At 47.7% G+C, this 11,853-nt stretch overlaps 2 protein-coding genes across 2 annotated transcripts in view; one reads left to right on the top strand and one right to left on the bottom strand.

The window, feature by feature from the left end:
* The first annotated feature begins 1,750 nt into the window (after positions 1-1,750).
* ATP5F1E (ATP synthase F1 subunit epsilon) lies at positions 1,751-2,601 on the top strand. Its single transcript, XM_075571363.1, has 2 exons — positions 1,751-1,910; positions 2,478-2,601. The coding sequence occupies exons 1-2, from the start codon at positions 1,879-1,881 to the stop codon at positions 2,599-2,601; spliced, it is 156 nt and encodes a 51-aa protein (XP_075427478.1). The 5' UTR covers positions 1,751-1,878.
* Positions 2,602-4,660: 2,059 nt separating this feature from the next.
* The window catches only part of TUBB1 (tubulin beta 1 class VI), an 8,843-nt gene continuing 1,650 nt past the window's right edge, over positions 4,661-11,853 (bottom strand). The window contains exons 2-4 of the mRNA XM_075571351.1: positions 11,036-11,144; positions 7,572-7,682; positions 4,661-7,469 (exon numbers count right to left, since the gene is read on the bottom strand). Coding sequence (XP_075427466.1) covers positions 6,385-7,469; positions 7,572-7,682; positions 11,036-11,144 — 1,305 coding nt within the window. The 3' untranslated portion in view covers positions 4,661-6,384. The remainder of the gene's footprint in view (positions 7,470-7,571; positions 7,683-11,035; positions 11,145-11,853) is intronic.

Raw genomic sequence — 11,853 nt, 5'->3', positions numbered from 1 at the left:
TCATATGATACTTGGTACTGAGAGCAAATGTTTGTTTTACCGTTACAAGCACTTTTTTTTTTAAAGAAATAAAATGTACTATGGTTGGAAATGGTTAAAAATGTATTTTTAAACGATTTGGTTGGGTTTCTCAGACGCAATCTTTATGTAATTGAATCCTGGAGCAGCATCTAATTGTTCGGGTGTGACTATGGGCTTATCTAAGAAATGACCAGATCTATTTTACCGCCATACTTCACCCCTCAAATCTATTGACCCCCAGTGACTGCCCCATATTGGATTGACGTGTGTATTACTACTGTGAAGCGCTATGTACATTAATGGCGCTATATAAATAAAGACATACATATCTATTTTACCTCGGCAATTGCCCATACATCTTTTTTACCTAGTTATTGCCCCACCCCCTTGCCATTTTACCTCAGTAATTGCCCTCTCATTTCTATTTCACCTCTTTAATTGCCTCCTAATGACTATTTGACCCTGTGGCAGGGATGGGGTTAATTATTGCTCTTCTGGGCTCAGTGTCTCATTGATTGGCTATCCTACCGACCAATCAGCATTAAAGTGTTAATAACTCATCGAGTGTGCCGCTGCCGTGATTGTTCTAGAATGATACTAAAGATCGCTACTATGCACGCAGCCAGCAAGGCGGCAGGGCATTAATCCAGCGATAGCGGGAGGAGCTCACAGAGGCGGTCCTAACACAGACCCACACGCACCCAACTTCTGCAATTGCTGCTGGGTTAGACCTCGCTGCACAGGTATGGGGAGAGTAATTCCACCTCTGAGCTTCAAACACTGGCCAAGTAAGGTAGAATAGATAAGGGGTCCGAATTGGAGAGAATGTTATTAGCTATTTAAAAAAAAAAAAAAAAATAGCTGGGCATAATATAAATTGACAGATTATAGTTTGAAAACGTCCCACTGTTCGTTATAGCAGAGATTTCTGAGGTTTCTCCAAGGGGGTTGCCTCCAAAAAATATGTAATGGCGGGTCCCAGACAGTACTATAGCAGGTTCCTGAGCATTTAGTAAGGCCCCAAACTGCACCTCAGCAGGGGGGTATCAATGACAGCAGGAGCTTCCAAAGTCGCTCCCCAAAATGCTGCATACACAGCAGCAAAGCATTGTGGGGTGTGACTTTGTAAGCTCTAGCATTGAGTGACAGCGATAACCCCCCATGCTGCCGGCACACACTGAAGGGCAGTTTGGGGGGGATTAAGTGTGCGTTCCCCCCGCGAGCTCAGGATACCACACTGCCTGGGATCGGTGACACAGGTTTGTTCGCGATAATCTGACGAGTCGGCGATAAAATGGTGTCAGCTCCTTGTGACCTCGGGCAAGTCACTTTATCTCCCTGTGCCTCAGGCACCAAAAACAGATTGTGGGCTCCACCGGGCAGGGACTGTCTGAAAAATGTCTCTGTAACGCGCTTTGTAAAACTAGCAGCGCTATACAAGAGCAAGCATTTATTATTATATATAACTTAAGGGTTTGCATTATAAATATTTCCTAGCAGGGCGGGGTCGAGGTTGATTTCCAGGATGGATTGTGAGGTTGGGGTGGTCACGTGATGCCTCTGAGGGTCATATCCCCACACCCCGCCCTGCCATATACTGACAGTCACATCGCGCAACATTGTTACTGCTTGCTAAGTAGCCGGTGAAACGCAACGCAAAAGCTGAAGACGTCATCTGCCATTGGACGGCTGAAGACCACGCCGACTCTTCACCCAACGCGATTGGACGACTGGCCTGCGGCGGGTTAGCCTGGATTGGTGGAAGCCAACCGAGGCTCCTCCCCTTTCCGACCTTCCCCGTCCTCCATCAGCAGCCGCTCGGTGACCGCACAGACCGGAGCTCCCAGGGCTGGAAACATGGTGGCGTACTGGAGACAGGCTGGACTCAGGTTAGAGTCTCCGGGGAGGAGCCGCTGGGGATGGGGGAGACCCGCTGGGGATGGGGGAGACCTCCAGGCTAAGGCCTCGGAGCCGGGGACTCTAGTACACGCCCTGCCCGGCTGCAGGGACACCCCCGGGCCCACTTAGTATCAGCAGCTGGAGAGGAGGCAGTTTGGGATGGGCCCCTATCCCCCTCAAGGCCTAGTTACCTGGCTCCTACTTTATTAGCAAAGCCCATGCAGTAATGTACCCCCAAATAATCATTAATCCCCAAATAATCAGCGTTAATCTCTCTTTGTACCCCCAAATAATCAGCAATTAATCTCATATTTTACCCCATACATCCTAATGCATTTGGGGGGGGGGGAGAACAACAAGTAGACAGGTACAGTTAGCCATGTGAACAGTGAACAGTGTCATTATAATACTAATTGTAAATGCATTCATTTCAGTTTCTACCTAATATAGACATTTTTTGGAATAGATGCATAAAAATTGGGGGGGGGGGGGTGTTCAGTATCTGTCACGGTTGGTTACGGTCTTGTACTTTTCTTGACATGTCCCTGTTCTCTCAGCTACATCAGGTACTCGCAGGTCTGCGCTAAGGCAGTCCGAGCGGCGCTGAAGCCTCAGTTTAAAGCGGACGCAGAAAAGGTTTCTGCAACCAACGTGAAGTTGGCAAAGCCGAAAAAAGAGTAAGTAACGTCCGTTCCCCCCAGTTATACCGGCAGTAACAGCTTCTCCAGTGCAGAATGGCTCAGAAGAACCGCATGACGGGAGACTATTGACTTTCTCCCACTGGCAAATGCTTTATGTTAAATCTGCTGGGTAACCCCATGCCTTTATTTCTCTGTGACTTTGTTTGGGACTCCTGCACAGCTACCCACATGCCCAGGGCTCTTATCTAAACTGCAACTGCTGATCTCTGCATGGACCGGATTGAGGTTTGGTGATTTTCCAGCAGGGAATCCGGGATTAAGGGATGCAAGCCTGTATACATCATTTATTTGCACAAATTCTTCTTCTAGTTACACCTTTGTTTGCTCACTGTACACTACTTTTAATGGAATGTCACAATTGAAGGGTGAGGATAGAGTAATGCATTACTTTGTTTACCACTGAAACATTTCCCATAGCACATGCCAGAGTAAAATGGGATTATTAACGTTTTCACAGCTGGCACTGCATGAAAGGACTGTATTACATGTCTACAGTAAATTTGCCTTACAAAATGTTACTACAACCTGAGATGCTTTAGGTGCATTTTTATTTGGTTAATTTCACAAATAAACAACTGCAAAGGAGCGGAGTTGTATGTATCTACCAACCTTTCCTCTGCATTTGTGAGCTGCTTAGTGTCATTCTGATTAGATGGGTTTGCAGTGGCATAAAGATACACACTTCCTTAGATATCCTCTGTAAGGCAGATAGAAATGCTGCCAAAGGTGATATTGATTAAGGATATATGTACAAATGTTGTTTTAAGGTGTTTAAGAACATTTCATGTGAAGGACACATCATCACCTCTAGAAGATACTTCAGCTAGCTGTGCTGCCCAATGTTATTTTCTGTTTAAGTCTCTTTGTTGAATAATGAAGTTCTTCTTTAGCAGTTTCCTCTTGTTATAAATCCCTGCGGTGTTGGTGTATTAATTCATAACCTGATTCTACTTGTCCAAAAGTAACTATTTCATTGTCCTTTCTTCCAGACTCTGAACACTGATCAGCAAATGAATGTTCCTCGTTGTCAAGAAAACTAAATGCTGATGTGTGACATGTCTTTCATATGCATTGTACTACAAACAAATCTGTTCTGCATCCATAAACTAAACTCCATGAATAAATAAGACTTAACTGTTTGTAGACTGGTGTTAAAACTGTTTTTTTTTCTTTTTTTTTCTCCCCCCTCTTTTCTGGTGCTTCTTGCGTCACGAAGCCCCACGACCCCCCAAACACACGCTGGTATGCCTCAGCATGTCCAGTAACATAGCATTCAATGGTAACGTGGTCGCAGTGGACTGCAGCGCACACGCTCGCTCCTCGTTTCTGTCCAATGACAGTGGGTGTGAAGCCTGCTTAATTCATAGCAATTTTGTAGGGATCGCTGCCTGAAGAGGTTCTGTTTTCTGTGTTCTGCCTGATCTCTGTAGCACAGACATCCCTTTTAATGTCAGATAAGCACCAGCAGACTCCTCGCCATCGCAGTCTCAATATTAACCCTTTCCTGTCAGGCTAAACAGGAAGGGGCGCAAAGAGCAAGCGGTTTTTATTTTATTGCGAATTGAACAGCTGGTCACAATCTCAAACTAAAATTAAGGAGCTTTGCAAATCTACTCTTTGTAACTACCACGTGAATGGAAATACGTAAAAAAAAGTGTGAATAGAAATAGTATGACTGAATATAATAATTCAGCTGCTTCACTTTTTATTCTGGATTTTATTTTTTTGCTTTTCCGAAGACTGGTAAAAAAAATAGCAACTGCAAAATGTAATCGGAAATGTGCTGGAGAGGAGCAGTACAAGTATAAATTAAATGGCATCTGTAGAAATCACAAGGCCTAATCTGCTCGCAGACAATGCAGATCCTGTGTTGTAAAAACGCTTATTTGCAGTTGGCCAACAGCTGAAATAAATGGCAAACGGTGCTCAGTCTGCTGCCTGAGTTTGCGTATGTTGAGAATTAAAATATATATTTTTTTTGGAGGGTGTCTTGTTTTTGTTTGCAACCTTTTAAATCGTAAAATAAGAATGGACAAATATTACAAAAAAAAAACATTTATTGCATGAGCCGGCACCATAGATATTCTTATTGCTAAACTCATTTATATAAGCGTATAATTTGCGCACGGTCACAGCGTCAAGTATTCTGCAAAGCAATGCGTTGCACACTGCGTGGGTTAAAGGCTTCCGGAAACGCTTGCACTCTCTTATTCTGAGCAGTGCTTGCTTATACCATATATTATAAATTAGTTGTTGCATTAGATAATGCATTTAAAAAAAAAAAAAATACAAATCATATCCCCCATGTATTTAGGTACAAAAGGGTTTATTCTGTAATGTGTGATGGTCATTACTGGTTGTTAACGACCTTTCTCGGTTTCTCATCTGGAGGTGCAGCGTGGCATTCTGGGGGTGCAGCGCGGTATTCTGGGGGGTGTAGCGTGGTATTCTGGGGGTGCAGCGTGGTATACTGGGGTACAGTGGCATTCTGGGGGTGCAGCGCGGTATTCTGGGGGTGCAGCGTGGTATTCTGGGGTGCAGCGCGGTATAATGGGGTACAGTGGCATTCTGGGGGTGCAGCGCGGTATACTGGGGATGCAGTGTGGCATTCTGTGGGTGCAGTGCAGTATACTTGGGGTGCAGTGTGGTGCGGTATAGTGGGGGTGCGGCGTGGTATACTGGGCACAGCTGTAAACGGGGTGCGGCGGTATAATGGGGGTGCGGGGCAGTATATAGGGCACGGCGGTATACTGGGGGTGCGATGCGGTATACTGGGGTGTGGCTCGACATACTGGGGGTGCAGTGCATTACGGTATAATGGGGGTTCGGCGGTATACTGGGGGTGCGATGCAGTATACTGGGGTGTGGCTCGACATACTGGGGGTGCAGCACGGTATAATGGGGGTTCGGTGGTATACTGGGGGTGCAGTGGGAGGAACAGGATTCCCCTCGTCTCCCTGATTGCTGCTGGGTGGCGGGGCAGCTTCCTCCATCCTTATTGGCTGCTGCTGGGTAATGCAGCCAATCAGGAGACACCTGGGGGTCAAGCAGAGGAGGCGGCAGCAGAGCTGAGGCTGTGTCCCAGTCCTGTTTATGTTGCTGTGTCCCTGTCCTGTTTATGTTGCTGTGTCCCTGTTCTGTTTATTGTTGTGTCCCTGTTTATGTTGCTGTGTCCCTTGATTGATTGAGCCACCTGTGCTGGGATCTATCCTGAAAACCTGACCTGTTGGTGGGGTCTTGAGGACTGGAGGTGAGTCCCCTGGTATAGAGCATGTCCCGATGGCACAAAAATAAATAAACAGCTTAACTGTATTGGGCCCGATGAGCAAAATGTTTTGTGTGTGGAGGATGCCCCCCCTCCCCGTCCCCCCCCCCCCCCCGCTGGAGAGGAGACGCGTATATTACTTCTTCTCTGGCAGCAAATGAGTTAAAATAGCGCAGTGGAAAGCTGAGACGGTTATGGTTAAAATGCCCCTTTTTAAAGAAAAAAAACGCCGCTCTTTTCTGCTGGATATCAGGAAACCCCGCACCTGTTACACATTGGGGGATAACCTCGTTAGCGTTTAATTACACTCCTGCTCTAAAACAACTTTTTGCAAAATAAATCATTTTCTTATCAAAAATAACACGAGTCTTCCAGCTGCAAAACCCCCGTCATTTCTTTACCGGGATAAATATCAGTTCTATTTTGTTTTGTATTAGTTTGGAAGCCAAGGAGACTTCCGCAGACAGACCCGGAGAACGTGAAAACGCTCCGTGATGACTATAACCCTCTCGCTGCGGATTCTGTGACCTGGGTTACCTCCTCCTCTTCCTCAAAATACTCCTCCATCTCGGCTGTGGCATCCTGATACTGCTGGTATTCCGCCACCAGATCGTGAGTGTTGCACTCGGCCTCGGTGAACTCCATCTCGTCCATCCCCTCCCCCGTGTACCAGTGGAGGAACGCTTTCCTGCGGTACATGGCTGAGAACTGCTCCGCAATGCGTTTGAAGATCTCCTGGATGGCGGTGTTGTTGCCTATGAAGGTGGCCGACATCTTCAGGCCGCGGGGTGGGATGTCGCAGACCGCTACCTTGACATTGTTTGGGATCCACTCTACGAAGTAGGCGCTGTTCTTGGACTGCACCGCCAGCATCTGCTCGTCCACCTCCTTGGTGGACATCTGACCACGGAAAATGCCGGCCACCGTCAGGTAACGGCCGTGGTGGGGGTCACAGGCGGTCATCATGCTCTTGGGGTCGAACATCTGCTGGGTGAGCTCGGGCACTGTGAGCGCTTGATATTGCTGGCTCTTACGGGAGGTCAGCGGGGCAAAGCCGGTCATGAAGAAGTGAAGGCGTGGGAAGGGCACCATGTTGACCGCCAGCTTCCTTAGGTCGGCATTGAGCTGCCCCGGGAAGCGTAGAGACGTGGTCACCCCACTCATGGTCATGGAGACCAGGTGGTTGAGGTCTCCGTAAGTCGGGTTGGTCAACTTCAAGGTGCGGAAGCAGATGTCATACAGGGCTTCGTTGTCTATGCAGAACGTCTCATCCGTGTTCTCGATCAGCTGGTGGATGGACAGTATGGCGTTGTAAGGCTCCACCACCGTGTCGGACACCTTGGGAGATGGCATGATGCTGAAGGTGTTCATTATCCTGTCTGGGTACTCCTCCCGGATCTTGTTGATCAGAAGGGTGCCCATTCCAGAGCCAGTTCCTCCTCCTAGGGAGTGCACCAGCTGGAAACCTTGAAGGCAGTCACAGCTCTCGCTCTCTGCTCTCACCACGTCCATCACCGATTCCACCAGCTCGGCTCCCTCGGTGTAGTGGCCCTTTGCCCAGTTGTTCCCGGCGCCGGAGTTTCCTACAATGTGAAGACCACGTTAATGTAACAGGCTTGCCTGCCGTACAGACAGAAACGCGACACCCGATTCACAGTCTTTGGAATATTTAGGCGATTTGTTACCATGGATATAGCTGTCCGGGCGGAACAGGGGTCCGATGACGCTGGAGCGCAGGCTGTCCATGGTCCCCGGCTCCAGATCAACCAGGACGGCTCGGGGAACGTACTTCTGGGCTACGCAACGAGAAGAAACAATGTAACTATATACAAGTTATTTTTTTTATCCTATTGAATGTACATATTTCCTGAAAGTTCTAAGTGGGACTTAGTCTGATACCTTCTGGACCGCTCAGCTCATTATCGGTGCTATCACAGACCTCCCCACTTTTATCTTTACCCCATAGACTGCAGAAGGATCACTGGGATCACCCGCTCGTATCCATAGGGCCGGCCTGAGGACAGGGCGGCCGCCGGGGGCCCCGCGCCTTCGGGGATCCCACACTCCCTCCGCGCTCTCTCCTGTCGGTGCCGGGATCCGGCTGCTGATAGTGACATATACTATGGGATCTCCGCGGTTCGGCAGGCTTCTCTCGGCATTGTAGCCGCTGGCAATATGTAGGGAGGAAGCCTCGAAGGATCGAGCGGACACTCCTGGTATCTCTGCCGACACCGAGAGGCGATACTGTTATCACCAAACGATCTGCGGGGCACACGGCTCTCGTGGTGGTAATTCCACTTCTGATGTATTACCAGTTATTGGGTATAATGGAGCAGGCCTCAGTGAGTATTAATACCTCGTTGTATAGTACATTTGTATATTGGGTATAATGGAGCAGGCCTCAGTGAGTATTAATACCTCGTTGTATAGTACGTTTGTATATTGGGTATAATGGAGCAGGCCTCAGTGAGTATTAATACCTCGTTGTATAGTACATTTGTATATTGGGTGTAATGGAGCAGGCCTCAGTGAGTATTAATACCTCGTTGTATAGTACGTTTGTATATTGGGCGTAATGGAGCAGGCCTCAGTGAGTATTAATACCTCGTTGTATAGAACATTTGTATATTGGGCGTAATGGAGCAGGCCTCAGTGAGTATTAATACCTCATTGTATAGTACGTTTGTATATTGGGCATAATGGAGCAGGCCTCAGTGAGTATTAATACCTCATTGTATAGTACGTTTGTATATTGGGTATAATGGAGCAGGCCTCAGTGAGTATTAATACCTCGTTGTATAGTACATTTGTATATTGGGCGTAATGGAGCAGGCCTCAGTGAGTATTAATACCTCATTGTATAGTACGTTTGTATATTGGGTATAATGGAGCAGGCCTCAGTGAGTATTAATACCTCATTGTATAGTACGTTTGTATATTGGGTATAATGGAGCAGGCCTCAGTGAGTATTAATACCTCGTTGTATAGTACGTTTGTATATTGGGCGTAATGGAGCAGGCCTCAGTGAGTATTAATACCTCATTGTATAGTACGTTTGTATATTGGGCGTAATGGAGCAGGCCTCAGTGAGTATTAATACCTCGTTGTATAGTACGTTTGTATATTGGGTATAATGGAGCAGGCCTCAGTGAGTATTAATACCTCGTTGTATAGTACATTTGTATATTGGGTATAATGGAGCAGGCCTCAGTGAGTATTAATACCTCGTTGTATAGTACATTTGTATATTGGGTATAATGGAGCAGGCCTCAGTGAGTATTAATACCTCGTTGTATAGTACATTTGTATATTGGGTATAATGGAGCAGGCCTCAGTGAGTATTAATACCTCGTTGTATAGTACATTTGTATATTGGGTATAATGGAGCAGGCCTCAGTGAGTATTAATACCTCGTTGTATAGTACATTTGTATATTGGGTATAATGGAGCAGGCCTCAGTGAGTATTAATACCTCGTTGTATAGTACGTTTGTATATTGGGTATAATGGAGCAGGCCTCAGTGAGTATTAATACCTCGTTGTATAGTACATTTGTATATTGGGTATAATGGAGCAGGCCTCAGTGAGTATTAATACCTCGTTGTATAGTACATTTGTATATTGGGTATAATGGAGCAGGCCTCGGTGAGTATTAATACCTCGTTGTATAGTACATTTGTATATTGGGTATAATGGAGCAGGCCTCGGTGAGTATTAATACCTCGTTGTATAGTACATTTGTATATTGGGTATAATGGAGCAGGCCTCGGTGAGTATTAATACCTCGTTGTATAGTACATTTGTATATTGGGTATAATGGAGCAGGCCTCAGTGAGTATTAATACCTCGTTGTATAGTACATTTGTATATTGGGTATAATGGAGCAGGCCTCAGTGAGTATTAATACCTCGTTGTATAGTACATTTGTATATTGGGTATAATGGAGCAGGCCTCAGTGAGTATTAATACTTCGTTGTATAGTACATTTGTATATTGGGTATAATGGAGCAGGCCTCAGTGAGTATTAATACTTCGTTGTATAGTACATTTGAATATTGACTTCATGTTATTTTTTTTACTGATCATCGATTCATTGCACATTTTACAAAATGGGTCTTTGCCCTGAAGAGCTAACATACAGCGAGTGGGAAGTGACCCACTCGGGCTTACATACAGTGAGTGGGAAGTGGGAAGTGAGTCACTCGGGGTTACATACAGTGAGTGGGAAGTGACCCACTCGGGCTTACATACAGTGAGTGGGAAGTGGGAAGTGAGTCACTCGGGGTTACATACAGCGAGTGGGAAGTTACACACTCAGGGTTACATACAGTGAGTGGGAAGTGACCCACTCAGACTTACATACAGTGAGTGGGAAGTGAGCCACTCGGGCTTATATACAGTGAGTGGGAAGTGACCCACTCAGGCTTACATACAGTGAGTGGGAAGTGACCCACTCGGGCTTACATACAGTGAGTGGGAAGTGACCCACTCGGGCTTACATACAGTGAGTGGGAAGTGGCCCACTCAGACTTACATACAGTGAGTGGGAAGTGAGCCACTCAGGCTTACATACAGTGAGTGGGAAGTGAGCCACTCGGGCTTACATACAGTCAGTGGGAAGTGGGAAGTGAGCCACTCAGGCTTACACATGGTGAGTGGGAAGTGACCCACTCGGGCTTACATACAGTGAGTGGGAGGTGAGCCACTCGGGCTTACATACAGTGAGTGGGAAGTGGGAAGTGAGCCACTTGGGCTTACATACAGTGAGTGGGAAGTGAGCCACTCGGGCTTACATACAGTGAGTGGGAAGTGACCCACTCGGGCTTACATACATTGAGTGGGAAGTGGGAAGTGACTCACTCGGGCTTACATACAGTGAGTGGGAAGTGACCCACTCAGGCTTACATACAGTGAGTGGGAAGTGACCCACTCGGGCTTACATACAGTGAGTGGGAAGTGACCCACTCGGAATTACAGTGAGTGGGAAGTTACCCACTTGGACTTAAAGTGAGTGGGAAGTGACCCACTCAAGGTCATGAGGCGGTCACACTGGGGTCACTTCCAAGGCCGTGGCATTGCCAGCAGGCCGTGTATACACACAGTGTGCGCGGCGCTGTGCATGGACGCCGTGGGGACGGCACATTACGTACAGTGAGCCTCGTTGAAGTACACGCTGATCCTCTCCAGCTGTAGGTCGGAGTCGCCTCGGTAACTGCCGCTGTTATCAATCCCATGTTCATCGGTGATCACCTCCCAGAACTGCAAGGGAACGCAAACACGGAGAACATTGCGCGCTGCACGACCCGGCGGATCCCCGGCTTCTTCCCGCGCGCACAGTCCTCTTCTATTTATCCCAAGCAGTGTTACGGTTTTTATGCTGGGCGGCTGATCCATGGATCCACCACCTCTTTAGTAGAGATGGACTTTCTCTCTCCCCCCCCCTCCCCCATGTGTTTCACCCCCCAGATTTGGTGCACAGAGAGCAGTGTTCATGGGCAGGCACCCCTTTCTCCGAGGGAGCCCTAAGCCGATATGGACTGGCGGCCCCAGCCGGACGCACTGCTCGCGCTCCGTGCCGCAGAACAGAGCGGGCGGGGGGTGTTTTCAATGCATTGTAATCCCCCCCGTGCAGAGGGGAAGGGTCCTGCATTAAAGGAACGCTGCCGGCTGCTTTGCTTTTATTTGGGTTACGTTATTGGATTGAAGCACGGGGGGGTCCCCAGAGCTGAACCCCGTTAATTTCCGCCCCCTGCTTCCCGAGATACTTACCTCCTGTAGGGGGCGCCGGTAGCCGCTGCGCAGGTTTAAATTCCCGCTCACGCTGGCCAATAGGAAGCTGCAAGGGATGATGTCACAGCTTCCTATTGGTGCGTGTGACACGGGGCATTTAAACGCCGCCATTTTGTTAGGCACACAAGCTGCAGAGTTACTGGCGCCCTACAGAGGTCTGTATCTTTAAGTAGAGGGT

Source organism: Ascaphus truei, chromosome 15 (assembly GCF_040206685.1).
Source record: "Ascaphus truei isolate aAscTru1 chromosome 15, aAscTru1.hap1, whole genome shotgun sequence".
NCBI classification, from domain to species: Eukaryota; Metazoa; Chordata; class Amphibia; order Anura; family Ascaphidae; genus Ascaphus; species Ascaphus truei.
Note: the sequence above shows the minus strand (reverse complement) of the source record. Positions and strands in the feature narration are given on the sequence as shown.

Coding starts and splice junctions, on each gene's coding strand:
- ATP5F1E (XM_075571363.1), top strand. CDS start 1,879: ATGGTGGCGTACTGGAGACAGGCTGGACTCAG. Junction 1,911..2,477: donor TGGAGACAGGCTGGACTCAG/GTTAGAGTCTCC, acceptor CTGTTCTCTCAG/CTACATCAGGTACTCGCAGG.